We start from the raw sequence: 22,249 nt of genomic DNA, 5'->3' as shown, positions 1-22,249 counted from the left end.
TTCTTTAAACACAGGATAAGTTGGGAAAGGGGGTTATGTCTTTTCAGACATCATGTTTGTGTAATCACTTGTTAGAAGAGATGTCATGCTAAGCCTCTCCAATTTATTTCCATATCTTAATGCAATAGTATGCATTTTGTTTTTAATTTGCAATTCTGTGTTCAGATGCTGAAACAAGAGCAACATACTTGAGCTTCTCTAATGCAGTAATTCCAAGAAATGCTCATTTTCCTCTCAGACGTGAAGGGCCTGGGGACCTCTGTCAAGACCATATAGTTGTATTGCCCAGTTAGGAAAGAAAGAAATGTAGATAAAATATTTCTTAAAGTTACTTTTTTTACAGGGATTTGGAATACTAACAGGGCAAGCATGTGTGTTGTGCTACATGCACAGGTATGATCCAGTATAGAAACTGTGTTGCTTCTAAAGGATTATTTCTGAGGATAAAGAAGAATCCGAGAGAGCAAAAGGTCACACAGCACAGCTTGCCTTAGCATTGTCAAATCCCATCTGCTTGTCTCCTCTCCACAGGGCAGAATACATTGGATTATTGTACACTCAAAGTTCAGCACACCACTTGCACTTTTCCTTGCAAAAGAAAGCCTTACAGGCTTTGGGGGCTTGTTAGGACTTTGAGACTGTCATGCTACAGGGTTTTATTCCCTGGGGTGCTGTTAAAGATAGAGACATACGTTTCAGAGCTGTCATACTGGCCAGCAAGTGGAAGGTAGAGATTGGAAAAAGATGTAATTTCTTTTGACTTTATCTTAAGGAAAGTAAAACAATTTGATGATTAGATGTGTGGGACATAGTGCCTTGATGTCTACTTGAGCTAATTTCTTCATCCTCTTAAAAGAGCACTACTCCCTCTTGGCTACTTAGGAGAGAAGGTCATTTTTCAAAAACTTTATTGAACAGAAGTCTTACAGTTAAACAATTCGCACTGCTTTCTAAATGGAAGCTTCCTTCTACAGCTAATCGTACAGGATTGGTGCAAGTTCCACAAGTTTTCAGAAAGAGTTAGAAGAAAGGAAAGTAAGCACTGAATTCTTATGCATTAAAACATTTTGCCAGCCTGTTTAGTTGGGTTGTGTGCAATTACAGCAGTACAAAATGAAATTGTATTCCATCTTTCATCTGCTGTATTCTGTAGCATTTAAGAATGAGTTTAATTATCCTGTTGGAAGGGAAAAGATGCAGTGGTTAGAAACAAAATGGATGGTGAAGAGCAGTAGTAGGTAAAGAGGGGCTTGTTCCTTCTCTCCCCATAGGACCTAGTCCTACTAATGAGCAGAAGCTCATCTCAAGGTGTGGGCTAGGCTCTACAGTTTAAACAGAAGTTATAGGGACTCTGTGGATAACTTTAAAAAACAGTCCCTAACTGCAGATAGTCTGGAAATGACTGGGTCTCCTACAGTTGTGCATGGACATGTGTGCCTGCATCAGGATTTTGAGAGAGGGAAAAATGGGCTTGAATTGCCCAAAACCAGATGCACAATGCTGCTGAATGGGTTGTTACACAGGTGTTAGAGATGTTTGTAGTCTTTACTTTCTTGTTGTTCTAGACAAGAATCTAACGTTTCCCACCCTGTGCAAACTTCATGGCATCTGTGAGAGATGATATATAATCATTAAAGATCCTGTTCATTGGCATTGTATTTCCTCTGAAGCTGTAGAGTAGTGTAGTAGTAGACTGGAGTAGAGGAGTTTGTTCTTTTGTAATCTGCAAGATCAAGACCCACTTGGATTCCCCTAGGCTTCTGCCTTGTTACAGAATTAAAACTGGGGATTTCTATGAGCCAGATGAAAACTATTCTATCTGTCTGTTTTGGATCAGTATTTTCACTATGCTAAGAGAGTTGTGTGTGTGTGTATAGCTCTTAACTGAGCATCATTCACTGTGCACATACTAATGTTTGCAACTGATGTGTGATCTTTGCATGCTTTGTGGAAAGACATGATGTTTACCTTGCCTTCCTCTCATTTACGTATTTCTTATATCGCAGATAGATCTGAGTTCAGCAAATGGACTTGGCCTTTTATTTACATACCATCATTTTCTGCACTTCTCAACAAACTGAAAATACCCCACCAGATTATCTAAAAGTGATCTCCAGAAGCACAGCACTAGTAAAGCCAGCTCTGGTAAAGCCAGTTTCACTTAGCAGAAAAGAGTTAAGAAAATTATTTACTTCTTTCCCTCCGGATGTAACTCTGTGCATGTGTGTGTCTGTATTCTCCCTTAGGAGGCTTTGTTGTTTCTTTGAACCATGGAGCCAGAGGAACAATGAGTACAAGGATGTTCTTCAATTTCAGGAGTTTTGGGTTGCTTTTAATATAGCAGTATGATGCGTTACTCACCAAAGCTGCTTTTCTTACTATAGGCATAGGAAAAGACATTCTGGTCACTTACAAAAGGTTAATTTTTGTTGTTGATATAAATGAATATCTCTTGTAAGTACAGAACTTCAAGTAATTTTTTACTTTCAGTAGTAACAGTAATCAATGGCATGGTGCTGCAATTAAAATTAGTACCATTGGTTTGAATGTGAAAAGCATCCTGACAATGTTTACCTTTTAAGCTGAGAAGATGGGGAAAGATTTTTCTGAATTTATACCATCCTGTAAGACTAACTCATTTCTGTGACAGAAAAATCACATCAGGCTTCAATTAGATGATTATATGTCTCCTATCTCACCTTGGATAAAAAAAGTGCTACTATCCTGTGATACAGAAATTACCAATACTTGAGAAAAGGGGTTTTGAGAGTGTGTTTCTAAGAAAAAATACTGACTTTAAAAAGCTGCATTGTAATATTCACTTCTGAGGTTTCCTCTTTAAATGTATTTCTTACTTCCTTTTTGTATTCAAGCAATCTCTTTTAAAGATTTTTGTAGTAAATAAGTAGAACATTGTCATTCATTATTTCATTAATCTTAGGTGAATAACAGATTATCAGTTTTGTGGAGTTAAAAGTAAACTAAAATGTATCCTTTTTAAAACAAAAACCTGCTCACTTGCCTCAGAAGAATTTTGGATGAAATGCAGCTGTTGAGCAGTTGCTTAAAATAAATTGCATACTTTAAACCCACCAAGAAGATATATGAGGATTCAAAACTGTGTCACAAATCCTGACCTACTGAGAAAGAATGCTTAATGAAAAGACTACTGTACATTTCACTGTATCCTTTGCAAGGAGGGTGAAATTCAGGTCAACAGGATAGAAAGCTTCCAGGACTCAGGAAACCTGAACAATCGATCACTGAGTAAACATTATTGCAGATACTTATGGAGAGTAATTGATCTTGAACACAATAATAGGCTTTATAAAGGATTTAAATAAGTTGTAATGTTTCCATATCTACCCTGGTATGATATATAGACAGTAATTACATATGCATTTGTGAGTTACTCTCCAATTAACTTAATATATTATTTTTTTATTTGATCAACATTGAAGTTTCAACCCAGACTTTTAAGGTGCAAAAGTTAATTTAAAATAGGAGGGGGGATGAGTTACTTGGATGTTATAGTAGAATATCTCAGCAAGATAGAAATACTGAGGTTTCATAATAAAAATACAGAATGTTCTCATTTATGACAAAACTGAGGTTGAACTAATAATAGCCTAATAATTTATGGTTGCCATATATTTATTTGTAAAACATTTGTCCACTGCCTTCACAGCTGGAAGCTTCACATTGTTTCAAAACACAAACAAATGCTCCCACTCATATGAGGTAGCTAAACTGCCATGGTTATTGACTGGGACATGTTTTTATTGTTATATAAAGACCTGTGTGTTTAAATGAAGGAATGCCATCATCTTTGACTTTTGGCCAAAAATGTTTTTCTGCTTGCAGTGGCAAGCAACATTTGAATGCCACTGTAACTGAAAGAAATTGAAACTTTTTTTTAATTATTTTTTTCTAACCATAATCATTCCTGGCAGCCTCTCACACTGCATTTGGCAGAACTTTGTATGTTCATTTTCACTCTTTCCCTATCTATAGCCATTAAGCTTTTGCTTTATGTTGTGGCAAAACGAGAACATTTTAATATGCAATTGTCTGAACACAGAAGTTGGCAGGCTGCCCCCAAAGCAGGCACAATACTTGAAACTATTTATAATAAATTTTGTTACATAATTGACAAGATTTCTAGCTGCTCTTTTGCACCTTTAATACTGTGCACATCTGATTTGGGCCATAATTGCTTTAGATCTATTCTATTACTGAGGGGAGGCAGGTAGCCTAATTAAGAAGTTAGCATTAATTCTTTTTTTTTAGGGCTGGCAGCTGACATGGCCCTTGTATGAATACCATTTAGAGAAATAGTTGGAAGCCTGCTATATTGTTTTGCCCCCCACTGTTGAGAGTGGGCACTTCTTTCCATCTTTCGTTTGAAAAGGTTTAGCCTGAAAACTATTATCAGTATTCCAGAGTGGAAACTCTCTCCTTTTCAATCCCTGTGAAAAATGATATCACTTGCTGTAGAAAGTACTAGTAAAAACAAAGTTATGTGACGTCTATGTGTGAGGAAAATAGTCTTCATTTTAAATTTGTCAGTTTGGAATTAAGAAAGATTTGATCTTTTTAAGACAGGAGTAGCCAGATAATTAAGTATGTTTGCAAGTTCATGAGGGCACATCTGCTCATTAGCCATTAGGAAACAAAACATTTTAATATAATTATTTTCTATGAAGATCAGACACTGAGACTGACATGAGTTGTGCAAGCAACTCTAATGGAGGCTTTTCGCCCACGACACTGTCATTGTACTTCATCAGTGACAGACAAAAATACTTAACTTTCTGGTGTGTTTGTCTTGTCAGGTGACCAAAGCATGGAGTGAATTGAGACCACAAAACAGTTAAATGGCCTTTCTTACAAAATGGCAGAAAATGTGCTAATGACAAGACAGGATTTCAGTAAATATGGTTTCTGTAACCTTTTTTATTTCTCATTGCGTTTGGAGGTGAAGTTCATCTACATTAAAGTCGGAAGACCACCTAGGCCATCCTGTCCCCCCAAGGTTTAAAATTTTACATGGATTTACTGCATGGCAGCACATTATGTTACTGTCATTCCAAGTATTGCAATAATGTTTTCTTCGTAATTGACAACTTGAAGCTTTGCATCTATCAGGTGTGCAATTCTTGTGGTAATTTTCTAATAGAGGGCCATGGCATCCTCATCTTAATAGCCTCTTTAATATTGAATAGGGTTTTTTTCATGTTTTACTTAGACTAGCATATTTTAAGAATGACATCCCAAACATTTCATGTTTGACCCTGCTGATTACTTTTGAGAAATCTGATTTTCTGGTTTTGCCCTGCATGCCATCATATAATTTATTTTGTATTTGCTTAAGCAAAAGTGAAGTATCCCTTAATAACCGTAGAAGTGAGAATGCATTACTTGTTTCATTGTCAGTCTTCTAAAAATGCATGGTTTCTAGCCATTCCTGAAATGTACTTTAAGCATATAAACAAATAGCTTTTAGGCAATACCTGTATTAGTGTAAAATAATAGAAATTTAATATGAAAAAACTTCTGAAATATCTTGATTTAATTTTTAGGGGGAAAATGTAAGACCATCTGGTTTTACTCTGTCTAGTCCATGGTAGCAGACCTTGCACTTCTGCAGAGAGCTCATGATTTCGGTAATACTCTGCTTGTATTGTAAGAGTCCAGCCACGTGGATCAAACTGCCAGAGCCATGCCTCGTTGCCCCCTAAAAATATCTATTGCAGTGTGCTGGTACTGTAACAAAGAAAAAGTGGTTTGCCTGTACAAGAGACAGTAGATGCTAATGTTGACTGAATTTGAGCCTAGAGAGAATGTGGACAACTCTTGCGTTTTCCCTATTGTGCTCTCTTTTATTTTGAATTTGAAAAGTTCTGGAATAAAATTACAGCTTTAGTGGGAATTCCACAGGTCAGCTATCCTGCTGGTATTGGCTGTAGGAGCTGCATCCCTTAAATCGTATAACTGACAGTTAGTTGATCTTCGCGCTTCAATATTGTAACTATTAGGCCTGATCCAGGAAAGCACTTAAATGTCTATGTAACTTTATGCATGCGAATAGTTTTGTTGGTTCCAGTGGGAATACTGACATGCATCTGTGCTGAAGTGCTTTGCTGAATCAGGTCCTACAGCTCCACTGGAAGCCCCCTAGGGATATGACGGCATTATCAACCTAGCTATTATGACAAGAAAAGTCTAAATTTTATTTTATTTCTTAATTGAAGGTTCCCGAGAGAAAGTTATACTTGGAAAATTCCTGTATCAACCTATTCATGTAGTTGTCTATTTTTTAAAAGATGTAATGAAAGGATATGTGGACAGTGAGACACATTTGCTTTCAGCTTATCTAAAATGTAACTTTTGGAATGTGTTTTGCCATTAGGTGGAACTAAAAGAAAATTCTCTAAGACATTGTATAGCTACTAAACAAGTTGAATTTAAGAAAGCTTGCTAAAAGACAAGTATAGTACCTATACATAGACATAAATGCATTCATAAGAAATACATAGTTTTAAATGTTTCGTGGTTTGGATCAATAATACTTTAATTGGTGTTTTGTTCCACTTTTGTTTGTTAGGTGATGGGCCATAGGTACCACTAGTATTTCAAAGTAATTAATATGAATTATTGTTATAGGAAAGCATTTCTGCAGTAAGCTATATTTGTGCAAGTGATAGCCCATGTACTTACACTGGTTAACCTTTTGTGTTTGGTGTTCTTTTGTTGATTTTTTTTTTTTTGACAAGATGGCATATGTGATTTTGCCTTTGAATTCAGAGCTTCTCTATCAGAGAAGCAGGCATATCAGATGTCACTAGCACAGTGCTTTCTGAACCTAGCTAGCAAACCACCCTTGTCAGCATATGTTAAAATGGATAATAAAGGATATGAAAATTCTTGCATGACTGTGCAGTGAACTTCATGTTAACTGTGCATTTAACAGTGCAAATCTTTAAAATTGAAATCTCTAATGCTGCATTTAATCATTAAACTTCACACCTGTGGTTCGAGGAGCCTCCGTAGCCAATAAATGTTAGGTCTGTCTACTGTTTTGGCTTCAAGTAGCAATGTTTAGTCAAGTCCTTTTCTGAAATGCTGTGACATCTTTAATGCCCTGCAGTAGTGGTAGTTGCTATTTAAATTAGGGCTGCAAAGGTGATTAAGGGACTGGACTACCTTTCATACAAGGAGAAACCGAGGGAACTGGGAGTGTTCAGCCTGGAGAAGAGGAGATTGCTTATAAAGGATCACAGCTTTCTTTTGTCCCACCCTATTTCTCTCATTCTTGCACAAGTGCACATGCTAGGAAAAGCAGCCTTAGCAACAAGACCTGGCCTTGGTTTTTTGTTGTTTTGTTTTTTCTTTTTTTGTTTGTTTGTTTGAGAGGGAGTTGGGTTGGTTTTTTGTTTGGTGGGTTTGGGTTTTGGTTTTGGGGTGGGGTGGTTTTTGGTTGTTTTTTTGGTTTGTTTTGGGTTGGTTTTGGTTTTGGTTTTTTTGGAGACACCTTTGGTCCCTTTTTGGAAAGACTTTTGCAGTACCTCCAGAAGCTCCTGATCTTCATCAGTGTTTTCTTCACTAGGTAGAATGAGTGTTCTAAGAGCTGCTAAACCAGCTAACCTGTTTTGTCTTTACTCAGGAGAAAAAAAGTTTATAAATGTAATACTGGCAGAGTAGAACTCCTGTAGTTCAGTATATGTGGGAGGCAGCACTGTTGCAAATGCTGAATGCAACCCAGTATCTGCAGAATTAGCCCAAGGTTGAGAACTGGCATTTGCAAATCAGTATTTTTCCTGAGATTTCAGAAAATAAAGGATTTATCAATAAATATAGGCTTCAAAAATGCAGTCTTGATTCAACATTTGGGTTTAGAAGACCAAAGGTTCTTCCCATATGCTCTGAATAGCACCAGAAGTGTTGGAAATTGCTTCCCCCCCCCAAATGTGGTTATAATGGTGACAGATTGCAAGTTGATATGTTTTGGTATGCAGTTTAGATTAGTTAAGGTCCAAGAACCATTTTTAAAGTGAACACTGAATTTTATGGTTGAATTATATAAATATGTAATATATAAGTATATAATATATACTTTAGGAAATACGATATTAGATAAATAAGTCTGTGAACAGTTACTCCATTCTTTTTTAAATGTTTATTTGTTTCTACATATCTGTGATTTAAGGTTAAAGGTTATTTCAGAGTTTAATTTGAAAAGTTAGATGTGCATTTAGTATGGATACAGGGGAAAAATTTAGTGTACACAGTTATATTTATTAAATCTGTGGCCTGAAAAAACTTTTTTAATGTCATGATAACAGTTTGAAATCTCCTTAGGTCTTTGCTTGAATTATTCAATTTAAAAGTTTGATTAATGTACATTTCATGTCCTGTGTCTAACCATAAAAAAGGATTCTGCTATATTATTGATTATTTCCCTGTAAAAAAAAGATATTAAATTGTAGAAGATTAAAAAAAAATAGCAGAAGCAATTACATGATTCTGATTTTTCAGATAAAACCCATAGTTGTTTTGTAATTATATTTTTCAGTTTCCATAGCTAGACGCGTCCAAGACCCATTAGCTGAGCTAGTGAAAATTGAGCCCAAACACATAGGAGTTGGAATGTATCAGGTAAGATAATACATATAATTTAATCTAAATAATCTGTCATGATACAGAGCAACAACAAAATGCTGCTTTATAATTGTCAAATAGTTACTTCTCCTTTAAAAGACTTTTGTAGAGTTGATAGAATGGTAGTAAATACTTAGAAGTCATAAACAGCCTCTTTTTTTAAATCTCTACTTTTAACGATTGTGATTGAGACTCTGAAATGGCTCTAGCCAGATGTATGGTCTATTAAAACCATCAAATCAGATAGGTAACCTGATCTGTAAAGCTTTCCTTTTTTTTCTATTTTAACAGCAATGAGGTTTTAGCTCTTTGTGTAAAATACAATAAGATATTGATCCTCTATTTAAAAGCCATTAATTTGTACTATTAGGTGTATTCCTTCTTAGAAGTTTGTAATAAAAGCATTTGTTTTGAATTTTTTCATTTACTAAAGCTGAATTGGAAAATGTTTGACAATTCTTATTTTTATACATTTTTGTAGGTTATTTCTGAGAGTAACTTTTACCTTCAAAGTGTCTTTACAAAGTTAATGGTATTGAGAAATGGTACATAAGTTATTGTCATTTTGTAGCATATTGGCATTGATTCAGGAAAGCATTTATGCATGTGCTTAAGTCCCACCAAATAGAGAAGTAAAAAAAAAAATATAAAATACATCATGTGCTTTTCTCTATATATTTTTAAACTATAGAACATGAGTAAATTTGAAAGGCTGGAACAGTAGTCGGAACAGAAAGCACAGAACTGCCTGGATCTGTGCTTTCAGGTTAGCACGAGTTAATGGGATAGAATGTAATTAGCAGCCTAGAATCCTTTACTGCTGCTGCTAAAGATGGTGACAAAGAAAGGTGCTATGAAAATTTTCAAAGAAGTTTATGTCCTGTTTTCTTTTGTTTTTAAAGAACTGAGGTCAATATTTTAGTTGATTAAGGTAGTACTTGGTACTGCTTTTGCAAGCCCTACTTGTATTGCCACAGACTATAAAACGTACTCATGTTTCTTGCTAATTGCAAGACTGATTGGTAAAACTAACTTATATAATTTGTCTTTCAGTATTTCTGAGGTACTAGAGCTCTATGTGACACTATTAAAAGGAAGTTTGCAGTCTTGAAAGCAAAGTCAGAAGCTCTGCTGCCCTTTGGGTGCAAGAGCTCTCTTGTGGCAGGGAAGGGAGGAGAAGAGGAATTAAGCTGTTACAACTGGTCTTCCTTCAGAGAGAACAGTCACTTGCTGGCATCTCAGAGGGCAGGCATGGAAAAAGCTGTTGTGTTGTACAGGGAGTCCCAGAGTAATAGCTGATATAATCCCTCAGATAAAGAGTATATCAGGTACAGAATTTTATATTATCCAAGGCAATTTGAAAGGTTTTATTACATTTTAATTTATAATCTAATTGCTGGCTGTAGCTTTTTTATTAATTTCTGGGATGAAATAGGCAATGTGCAGTCTAGATCAAAAATGTAACAGGCTTTTTTCACGGAAGTGGTTACTTTATTAGCCCACTGTAAATATAAACCTAGTATTTAAATATGACCTCTCCTTCCTTAAACACCCTGAAATTGGTGTGTAAGAATCTGACAAATCCAGGTTTTGGCATTCTTGTCCTGAAGGACAGACAGCAATTAGTCCTGCACTCAGCCTCTGCCTAAAGAGGCAGAGGCAGGCTGAGATGGTGTGCTGCTGCCCATGACTGTGGAAGCTGTACAGCACAAGCAGGGTGGTAGTTTCTTGAGGGATGGTTGCACGCTCACTGTGTGTTGATCAAATTGCGAGCTCCCTGAAAGCGTTGTCCTGCCTTTGCTGCTACTCCTGCCCAAGGGACCCGATCCTTTTCTGGTGCTGGTAATGGCTACGTGATGTCCTGGGTTGGCATAAGTGTGGGGCAGCAATGCATAGGCTTGGGGGAGGCGTGGAGCTGCAGCTACTGCTTTCACAGCAGCCTGAGTTTTGATTGACTTGGGACATGGCCTCTCTTACCAGTTTAAGATAGCCAGAGGTCCCAAACTACTCTACTTGAAAGACAATGGCAGAGACATTAATTTCTCTGTCTTTTCTGAGAGTTTTTTCTCAGAGGTTTAAGTGAGAGACTGGGGAAGCAGAACCTGCCTGATGAAGGCTGTAGCTTTTAAAATGGGACTGTGGCACAGGAACATTGTATGTTGAGCTGAGTGACCCCCTTGGGCAGGAGCTGCTGCTGCTGCTATCAGTGCTGACAGTAGTGCTACAGGAAAGTGAAGTGGTCACGTGTTACATCCGCTGTTCACAATATGAGCTTTCTCAAAGTCTGGAATGTGTGTGAAGGGGCTGCATTTTCTGTAGTCACTGCTTGCATGGGATTTTGGATCCCTCCCACCCAGCCTCTTGGTACTTCACATGCATGTTTGTGAGAATATTGGTGTTTTCTAGTTTTGCTTCCAAGCAAATCTGCTCCCTTGGACATGGAAATATGAGTTTCCAGGTAGCAGTTGATCTCTGTAAATTGAATCCCATCAGCTGGGATTTGTGTTTACTTATTTTAGATGACAAAAACAATTAGAAACTTGTACTTGACCACCTGATTTTTTTTCTCATTTCAAGTTATGATGCTAAGTTTGTGCACTACCAAGAAAATCAGGTTTGTCAGAGAAAAATAAACAGGCCCTGGATTTCCTAACAGGTATTTCCTTAAGCAAAGAGAAGCACAACCTGATTTATTAGGGCCTCTCTCAAACTAAATTACAGTTGCCTAGAGGTCCTTGTCTTCCTTCATCTTTATCTCATTAGGAAAATAGTTCTTTCCTCCCAGACAGGAAGCTAGCCAAAATTAATTTATCGCCTTCAGGCCATATTACTATGATTTCTTCTGTAGTTGAACATGAAGATGATGCCCAGACTCTGCCTGATACAGAATATGTTTGCCTTGCCACCTCCCCATGCCAGTTCAAAGCTAAATTCCTATTGGGGAAGAAGCAGTTAGTGGCTCAAGACTTTATTATGCTGCAAACTGAATTTTGGCTGATGAATTACCACTACAGTTGTAGTGATCTTGGAAGATGTATATAAAAGCTGAGAACAAAGCTGCTTCACAAAGACTGCGGTTAGGGAATGGAATTCCAGAGCAAAGAAAATGAATAAAAAGTTAAAAAAAAGATGCCTAAAGAAGAAAAAAATTCCTTCCTCTCAAAAAGAAACCCCTTTTCATAGGAGAATAAAACAGCACTAGCATAAACTTTCTCTTCACCAGTCTCCATCAAAGACAAATAGCCTCAAGTAAAGGGAATTAAATTAATAAACTTTTTAAAAGTCAAAACCTGAATCTGTATTATAAGGCAGAGAAAGGAGAAATAATGCTAAGGGACTATGTGAAGTTTGGTTAGTCTTCTGCTTTTTATTTAATGTGCAAAATCCCTGGATAGTAAACAAACAGTAACCTTCAGGGAAGAAGCTAGGTTGAGCTCAATCTCACCTGTAGCCTAAGAACAAAATATATGGTGTGTGTTGAAAGATCAGAACTTTTGACAAGTCATGTCTCTTCGTGATATACTTTTGCACATGGTAACATCTTCACTGTTTAACATGTTTGGAAAATTAACGTCCTAAAAGGATGTAAGAGATAATATATGTAGTTTTGTAATCTCTGAAGTGGGAGGATACTTGATTCCAGATGTAACTGGAACATTTTGTGTCAAATAAATTTGTAAACAATACTCTTAAGCAGCAATTCCTTCCAGAAAAAAAAAAGGTTGAGCTAATTCTTGGTTTATTTTCTATATAATGCTGGAAGGTCCTGATCGAATGAGAGTTTCATAAAGCCTTATCAGAATGCGTAATAATAATTAAATTTGGAAATGCCTTTTCTGTCCCTCTTGTCCCTTTTCCTCCCCATGTTCCTCTCGTTACTGAAGTGCATCAGTTTTGCATTTGATTATTATCTATAGGACATTTTATTATTTCAGTTGCAATTTGATATGCCTTTTAGGCTTGGATTTTCCCTTCCAAAAGATGGGTATGTTTTATTAAATGACAATGCAACTTTAGGGAGCACTTTTAATCAGATATGCTTCCTCCTTAATTGGACCAGTTCTGCCTCAATTATGGCATTGCAGATATAAACCACTTTAAAATCTACAGCCAACTAGTAAATAGCGAGGCATCTCACCGAAGTCGTTATCTCAGTTCCTATTAGAAAGGAAGATTTTTTCCTTTCTCCTAGAAGGCCATGCAGAACACTTTCTGCCGTTGCAGGCCATCCCTGCATGGATCCTTCCTTTCCTGCCTTAGTGCCAAACCATACTAATGCTGATCAGGGTGAACTGGTGGGCAGTGGTGGGAGGATGTTACTGGCCTGTCCTGCATGCAGCTGAAACTGCATGGAGCCCTTTTAGTTTGCTGCATTCTTTAATCATCTTCTTCCTCCCTCAAAGATGTGCATGGCATCGCCGCTGTCCAGTTTTTCTAGACCTCTAGTGGGTGCCTGTGTGACAGGACAGGTATTAGAAAGGTGTGGTGTTAACCTCATTTTTGACAGGGGTATCATTTAAAATTTTATTACTCTTCTGAATGCCCATCATGCAAATTATTTACTTGAGGCAAACTGACTGTATATTCAATGCTTAATAGTTACTAAATTTGGAGATATTTGGGAGGTGAATTGTAGCAACATTTTAGAAATACAGGGATCAAAGGGACCTCAAGGGTGTATCTAAGTAAAAGAGTAAGGTTAGGTACAGTTGGGTCAGCCTGATAGAACTGTGGGATGAACAAGCCTATGCATTATTTCTATTTGTTGTCTTTCCCACAAGAAAAGCTGGCTTGTCCCTTGCACTGCAGGTAGTTTGTCAGCCTGTTCTTACAAAAGTCTAGCAAAGATACTTGGTAGCTTTATTTGTTAAGCCATTCTGAGGCTTAACAAACTTTAGATATATTTCTTAGATTTACTATCTAAATCAATATTTTGGGTAAACTAAATGTTATATTGTTTCTCTAATAGTCGAAACTTGAAAATTAGCATTTAAATAGGAAGCTGCTAACAAAATGAAGGCTGTGAAGTAGTTAGTGATTGCAAACAAAGAGTTGTTATAATCTGAACATTGGCCATTGCAAAGAATTAGTGTGTGGTTTAAGAAAATCTTTGTCTTCATTTTTCCTTAAAACAGATACACAGTTTTTAATGGTGAAATATAAGAGACTTTGCATCCTTCTTGGTATCTGATTTTGGTGATATATCCTTCACGTCGTAGTATGCTTTCATTTAATAACACGGAGCAAAGTACTGGAGCTGGCTGATTTTTTTTTCAGTCAGAAATGTACATTTTTCACTGAGTATTTAAGAACTTTATTTCAACTTTTTTTTTTTTGTTTTTGTTTGGTTAATTGACCCATAAGGTATATGAGTAGTTAGGTGTGTTACTTGGACAGCACAGGAAAATCACTCATGTATGATGTTAAAGTATGATGACATATGATGTGCAACAGTGTCTTTTAAATCTCTGAGGTGTGATTGTCAAAACAACCTCAAACTTGAGCTTGCTTTATTAAGCTTATTAAAACAAATTTGTGTGGGTTTGCAACTTAACATTTTTCTGATTAAAAAAATGGGGTGTCTTATTAGGTGAGCAGTGCTTTATATTGCGTGATTCATGTAGCTCCTGTGGAAATTCAGTTCAGCAGGAATGTTGTTTGCTGGTTAGAATTTTAGATTGCAGGTTTCAACACCCAGTTGAACAGCCTATCTACAAAATGCTTCAGCGTTCCTTCTGTATTATTACACTGAATTTATATGTACAGTTAGGCATAGAATGAATCTCCTATGATATAACTGCAGTTTTGTGAGCTTGCTTATGGTTTTCTGTACTTTAATTGAAATGGTTGCATAAAGAGAACCTTTGCTTAAACTAAGTGTCCAAGGATACCAGGGCTAATAAGACGACTTATTAATGAATGTATATCACTCCTTTTTGACAGTATATGGCAACAGGTTAATTATGGGTGTAAATAAAGTTGAAAAAACTTATAATATGAAATATGCTGTTGGACTGGAGTCTGGCTGAAACTGTGGGGTATCATGAAGGAAACCTAGCTATTTTTGATACTAAAGAAATTCCTAAGCAACATATACTAAAGGATATGTTGCCACTGTTGTAAGTAAAAAAAAAAAAAAAAAAAAAATTGTGATAGTAACTGTGATAGTAACAGGACAAATTCTGGGCTGCTGGGACTTGAAAGACTGGGGCATGTGGGGTAGTATTTCACAGTGCTCTTAGCTCTGCTCCTCAATAAAGTAAACTTAAACCTCTCCTATGAACCTGTAGGCTCCTGCAAAGAGACTATTGTTGCAGAATTTTTTTTGCAGCGTACTATAAGGAATTGCTTACTTGAAATTTGTGGAAAAGGGAGAGGAGTACTCAAAGTTTTAAGGTGTACAAAAGCTTTTTGAGGGATGGGGTGTGGTGGCTTTACCTGTAAAGTATTGTTAAAGGCAGGCTAAAAAGAAAAGGGTCTTGTCAGTAGGGAAAAGGTGTATTTCAAAAAAAGGAAGTGGATGCATAGACTGGTGAACACATTTGTGCTTATTGTGGGGTTTCTAACACCCAGCAACTTATGGCATCCTTAATTGTCATGTAGTAGAGGTAAAGCATTAGCTCTGTGAGGAAACCAAGCAAAAATCACGTGGTTTTGCCCAACACCATTTTTAGGGTAAACTATGTGCTTGTCATTTTGAAAAGTAAAGTCCTGTGAACCAAGCTGTCTGACATCCATGAGAACAAAATCTTTGCAGACAGCTTTGTCAGGAAGAGACCTGTTATTCCTGACAGTTATTCAACCTGTAATGTTTTCTGGATGCTTCCCCACTGCAGTGAAGTAGGTGTGCAAAACTTAAGATTCCTTTCCAAATAAGTTACACCTCTGGCAAGTTTGCGTAATCTTCAGCAGCAGTTTTGCTGGCTGCCAGGATTGGTTTATATGTCCTGTAACTTGGCAAAGTGTCTTTGCTTGTGTTTACCTATTCTCTAGCTGGCAAAGAGAAATCAACTGTTCTGGCTGCAAAGCACAATAACTTTTGCTGGTCTGTTATGGCCAGTTATAACAAAACAAAGGGATATAGAAAGAAGATAACAGTTGTTATTGATTATTTTAGTTAGTATATCGTATATATTTACTGGTATCTCCAAGAAAGTGTGCCAGCTTGCTGAGGTGCGATACTGCCCCTTTAAGGAAATGAAGGAAAATGTGTGCATGTGTATTTACAAAGAGTGCAAGAGCACAGCGGTATCACCGCATCTGCACATGTCACTCACGAAGCTGCCCATGGACTACATCTCTTCACTGCTGTCACCAAAAATGTACTGTGGGCAGCATTTGGAAACTTGTCAGAGATGTGCCTTTGTAAGCAACCTGAGCTGCAGGTAAATTTTAGACATTACTGCTAATAATCCCCCCTTGCATTGCTGCTATTTATTATTAGAGAGTTTGTATCTGCATATGTGGGGTTTTATAGAGGGGCTGAGGTTTTAGCAAAAGTAGGGAAGCTTAAGAAGAAGTGTTGGTATACTGAGGTGGGACGATCTAAGGGTGTTGATAGGAAACAGCTACTGGACAGATTTGCCCTCTCCTGTCAGTTTGTTTCTGATTGCTTAATTACCAGCTCTCTTGGCAAAAGTTTGTTTGGAATTTTTTTGTCACCATATGACAACAGAGTTAGTACAAAATTTCTCATATGATTTGTGCTCTAATTGGATTAAAATTATATATGCTGTACTTCATGGAAAATACGGGTAATGTTGTTTACTTCCAGCCTGCCACAGAAGCAGCAGATAGAAACTCCTGAGCAGAATTGCCCAGGTATAGGGAACCCTCTGTGCAAGCCTGTTTAATGTTTCATTTTGGTGGTTGGTTTTTGGTTGGTTTTGTTTGTTTGTTTGTTCTTTGTTTTTTTTTTCTCCTTTCCTTAAATGTACTTGGGCAGAGCTAGTTCAAACACAGGCGAGCTGAGTTATGGTCCAGCTGGGTGGATTTAAACTCTTGCAAGAGATTGTTCTGACATGTGAGCCAAGTGGCAAGAGGAGCAAAATGGGAGTTGTGAGGCTGGGATCATGCAAATCAGCTTGATATGGCTTTTCTGTGCATTGGTTCGGAAATGCTTGGTTGACTAAAAGCTGAAACAGAAAAGAGAATGATAAAGTCTGTCTTTCCAAAAGTATTTTGATTGAACAGCTTCTGAAATGTGTTAGATGCTGTTGGGTTTCCTGTTTACGTTTCAAGTGTTTAATAACCTTAAGTGAATATACACAATTTTAGCATTGAAAAATTGGTCAGCTCCTTTCATCTAGGTTTTAATAAAATTATCATAACTTAAGTTCTTAACGTTTTTGAAACATTCTTAAAAATACTACAGTAAAAAACAGTCAGGGCTGCAGATTACTCTTGGCATTACCTATATCCATGATGTGATATTTGTGTTCACAGAACTTGCATTTCAGGGTCAAACATCCATCTTTCATGTGAATTAAGTTAATCTTTAAGGCGCTATGTTGTGATTTCTAGTCAAATATTAATGTAAATATTATAACGATAAAATTGATTAAACTATGACCATGGGAAAAGCACCTCTTTTGTGTCCAAAGTCAGGTAGAAGTGGCAGTGGGGATGTGAATCACTTGCTTTGAATGTGTGTGGGGTCGATTTAAACATCATGAATGTAAATATTATTTGTTAGTGGAATTCTGTAGTCACTGCTTGCTGTGCAGTGGTCATCTGTTGCATCTGTTGTTTTGGTTTCATGAATTAACAGTATATTCATTTGACTCGTAAGGAAAAATACTAATATTATCGTACTTTCGAATGATTCTATGTGAGTTCATAGCACAGCAGCTGTTGACTTGATATCTGAAAATCTAATCAGCAGTAAATTTGTATTCACCTTCAGTAGGAGACAATAAGTGGCAATTAAAATTCTTATGATATTTTAAACCCATAAATGGTGTGTTAATATGTGCAGTTCTAGTGATAGATATTATGTAAAATAAGAACTTGATATGTTTCGCACTGAAATACATAAAATAATTATTCTTACTTTGAACAAATATGAAATTATGGAATGCTGCAAGAACTCATTCATAGGTTCGCTTGACCTATGGATTTATTTTTCTCAGTAACCATTTACTATAAAATGTAAGTAACTGACAAAAATCCTACATTTTATGTTTAAGTTGTGGTGTGGTGTTAGAGTACTTATTTGTTTCAATATTGTATCTGTGATGAAATTTTTCCTCTCTTCCTTAAAGTAAGATGAACTTAAATTAATGTAGGATAAATTTAACTTAGTGTTGCTGTTCCTCAAAATAATTCTGACCGTTATGTCATTCAATAGGTATCACTGAAAATAATAGTCTCTTTTCACAAAGAGACAATATAACATGCAAGATTTCTCTGATGTTTTGTAATGTGTTGCTTTTTAGATTTTTATCTTGCTAATAACACTCTTCCTAGCAAACAGTTTTGAAAAAAATATTTTAGAAACTAAAATCATGTTTTGCTAGACAGTGATTAATATCTGTGACCTTTATTTTTGTATCAGGAACACAAATATACACTTTTTTCTGTGTCAGTCATTGTCTAAGATTTCATCTTTGTTCTGCTTTCCATTACATACCATGAATTATATGAAATTAATTTAATCGCTACTCCAAACAGAAATTAAATGTGCCCTAATCCAGAGTTACGTTGTTTGCTTTTACAACTGTAAGTCATAAGTAATTAATTTTCCTTGGAAAATTAATTCACTTACCATTCCCAGTAGCATCATATGTTGACACAGGGTTATAGATAGTTTAATATTTTTGTTCAGCATGTTGGCCTCAACTTTGGAAGACCTTAAAGCAAAACAAATTCAAATTTACTCAACTGTATATAATTCAGGGTTATTTAAAGTGAATGTTGTCTTTATTGCTGTCAACCAACTGACAATGATGATTCTAAAATTATATTCAGTCTCCCAGAAAACTAAAGTCTATGGACAGATATGAGTTATGTCTTCAAAAAAAAAAAAAATTGCTTCACATCAGACATTTGGATAACATGGCCACTGGAATGCCATCAGTAGTAGAAAAATTTAGCTCCTTGGGGAACATAACTATACGTTACAAAGCCTTGGGCTAGAGGCAGGTTTTTTTTCAACATGCCTTGTGTTGCTTGAGGTGCTAAGTAGGTGATTCATTATTCCTGTTGCACTCGGAGATTTCTAAGTTGGCTTAATTTGGAACATTGTTTTGTTTCCTGCATTGTCATGTACAGACGGGCAGCTTGTGGCAGGGAGAACACTTGTGTGGGTGGCCCTGCTGCCCGCAGCTGACTGTCCTTCAGAGATGGCATTGAATAGTGTGGGCCAGAAGTCTTCCGGAATGCGAGAGGCAGCTTTTAAGTCTAATCTTTCAAGTTTGCCAGGAGGACCTCTTTTTTTCCTGTGCAGCTCCATAAAACATGGTGTTTATTACTTTGGTTTATTTTTATTTATTTAAGTCTCCCGGCTGAAACTCCAGTGACGGCAGTGTTGCAGTTCAAACAAGCGAGGCTTATTTTATAAATGTCCCTTTGTGGGTTGGTGGCTGCATTTTGCCTGAATGCAGGGGGTCAGTATCAGTGGCTTTTAACTTAGAATTTTGGGGGTGGAAAGTAGAAGTTGACATTTAATTCCAGTGTAAAGTTACTGCTAGATCAGGCATAAAAATATTATTGCATTAGCAATCACAGGAAGAAAATAAACTATGAGCACATTGACAATATACAGTTGTATGGCAGACTTGTGTAAAATAGAGCAGTAGATGGAAGAAAATACTTTGGCAGATGCTTTTTTCACCACAACACATTTTTATTAAGTAGAGAGTGTACAGAAAAGTATTCCACTAATAGACTTAGGTCCTACTAATAGTCCCAACAAAGGTAAATTCATCTGTACATAGCAAAATTGTGTATAGATAAATATTTATCACGCATCTCTAATATATACATGCATGTATGTGCAACACCGATGAATGTGTTGACAGAGATCTCCATTAAATTCTGTATCTGTTACTTTAAAATTCAATTATTTTGAGTTTCCTAGTTCTATGTAAGACACTTAATGCCACTGTGTTTATCTGTTAACGTAACAGGTCTCAGCAGGTATTGCTAGCTGTTTCATTATTATGGCTTAATTACTTTCAAAAGGCTTCACTATGATACTTAAAAATCCAAAATCTCCTGCAAAGAAAGCATCAGTCTGGTGAACTGAGTTTAGCTACGTATTTCTCCTTGACGGTCACGTGTTACTGAAGCTGCATCCTCACTACCGCACCCAGCTGTTTGTGTCTTCCTTACTTGGGCTCTCAGCTTTAACAAAGTGCAACTCTTACTGAGCCTGCAGAAGTTGTTAATTTTTTCATTTTCACCTACTCTGTGATACGATCTATCTTCGATCTCAGGAAAATGAGAAGCAAGCCCCAGCTCTGTTCTTTTCTTATCCTTTTTTGCAGGAGCTTGTGCTGATTATGCATACGAGCAGCAGGCTCAGAACATCCTGGCCCAGCATACCAGCATTCTCGTTACAGTTACCTTTCTGTGGTACTGTTATCTATGTAATGTATGTAAAAATGGTGCTGTGTATAAAAGTTTTGAGAGCCAACTAAAGGTTGTTGCTGTTCCTGTTCTTACAATTTTCTTGGCAGTGGGAGTTTGTGTTTTTTTTGGGAATATTCCCATTCATTTTATGATGACAGTGATTGTCTAAATTTGCAAGAAAAATGAAGTTAAAATAATTACTGTTTAAAAAAATCTGCAGAAACTATTTCTTCAGGCAAAATTTATATTTTGAGCTCAACTAGTTTTGGATTAGATAATTCAGAGTTGGCACTAATTCTGAAAAAAACATTGAGCTATGAAGTACAATAGGAAAAAGCCCAAGAAGCATGAACAAATGCATACAGTGTCTCCTAATGTAAGTGCCTGGCTCTTTGGAGGCCACCAAGAAGTCTACAGTGATTGACATGCATTCTGGCAAAACTCCACCCCCCAACCCCCCCACTGTAACAGTGTTGAAGTCAGTCAAAGTGTATAGACAAAGCTGAGTGAATACCAGTTTCCCCAGTACAGGGGCTATTTTTTCAGGAAGTCTAACTCAAACCAGATGTTTTGCTTAGACCTAGAGTTTGTTGCTGCCAAGCATCTCATCAGAGGTCAGAGTTCTGGGCTCAGGGCTCTGCTAGAATTCTTTCACAAATTGCTATTCGGTGAGGTTTTAATCCTAATGGAAAGAATAATGTGCTTGTAAAATCTGCAGTTATTACAAACACAGTATACATATTGTGGACTTCAAATGACTACATATTTCATTCCCATAAACAGGGAATGCAGATGAATGCAGTGTGTGATAGTTTTAGACGTTCAAACTTAAACTAAGTATATAGTTTATACTACTGTTAACCATTTGCATTCTTAACACTCCTGTAAAATGAATAGTAATCTTGACTAACAATTGGCAGCTCGAAACAAAACAAAATGAAAGAACCTCCAGCACGTTTTGACTTGTAAGCTATTTCCTGAAGTAAATAGGAAACCTTGTGCTTTTTGAGAATGTTCAAAAAAACACTCTGCTTGCTAAGGCACCAGGTTTGGCACAGTTTGGGGTTTTTTTCCTCCTTTCCTTTTTTTCTGTCTCAGTTTTTAAATAGCTTGGTAGCAGCATTTTATGGTCAAGTTAATCTTACTTCAGGTATTTCTTCATACAGCTAATTATTCATCCCCAAAACCTCAGAGTAGGCTGTATATACTCCAGCTTATTGAAAAACAAATCCTGGTGATACAAAGTGGTAAGAACCAGAACTAGTGATGAAAAATCTCACTATATTTTTGTCATCTTGTTGGGAACATTTTTGATAAACTTCTGCTGTGATTCTACTGAAGTGAAGTTTGAGTATAAGAAAAAAAAATCTCAGGTAACTTTGCTAGGGTGCTGCAGCCTGCAGCTGGAGAAATGCAGCTTGATATAGTATGAAGATTGAGATTCTGTATATCAGAAATTAATGTATGCTATAGAAAACAGTGCTACAGTGTGAAATTGGATGTTGTAACTGATATCTCAGTACAGTGAGGCTATAGGCATGAGCTGTTTGAGTTTTATGTTGTGTAGCATCTTAGTTTTCAGTGAACACTGCTGAAAAATCGTATCTGTTGTTTTTCAACTTTGAAAAACTCTTCAAACTTCTAAGTCTTAAATGTGTTCAGTTATATTTAATATAATGTGCTGCTTCATCTCATTTTAATTTGTGAATTTTATGTAACTCGTAAATGTGCTTCCACTTTGGTGAAAAGTGTAACTTAAGAAAAAGGTCGTGTCACTCAAAAGAGTTAATGTTATCCTGTTCGCGTGATGATCATAGTCAGTGATAGTCACGCTGGGAAGGAGGTAAATATGTATAAGGCGGTATGTCTACATTAATACTCTAAACTTATAGACATGCTGAAGTGTTGATCTACTGTGCAGTTTACTCTTTGTTTTTATTACTTGTTTATAATAAAAAAAATCTGCATGATGAGTGTTGATGCTACAGTACAGGTGTTACCTTTCTGGGAAATG

The 22,249-nt window shown here is 36.5% G+C and overlaps 1 protein-coding gene across 5 annotated transcripts in view; it reads left to right on the top strand.

The window, feature by feature from the left end:
- Window positions 1–22,249, top strand: part of SRBD1 (S1 RNA binding domain 1) — a 135,349-nt gene that overhangs the window by 72,386 nt on the left and 40,714 nt on the right. For all 5 annotated transcript variants that reach the window (XM_069800303.1, XM_069800305.1, XM_069800304.1 and 2 more), the window contains one exon: window positions 8,576–8,658. In XM_069800303.1, the coding sequence (XP_069656404.1) occupies window positions 8,576–8,658 (83 nt within the window). The remainder of the gene's footprint in view (window positions 1–8,575; window positions 8,659–22,249) is intronic.

Source organism: Haliaeetus albicilla, chromosome 13, assembly GCF_947461875.1.
Source record: "Haliaeetus albicilla chromosome 13, bHalAlb1.1, whole genome shotgun sequence".
In the NCBI taxonomy this organism is placed as follows: domain Eukaryota; kingdom Metazoa; phylum Chordata; class Aves; order Accipitriformes; family Accipitridae; genus Haliaeetus; species Haliaeetus albicilla.
The sequence above is the reverse complement of the archived record's forward strand: the minus strand, read 5'-3'. Positions and strand labels throughout refer to the sequence as shown.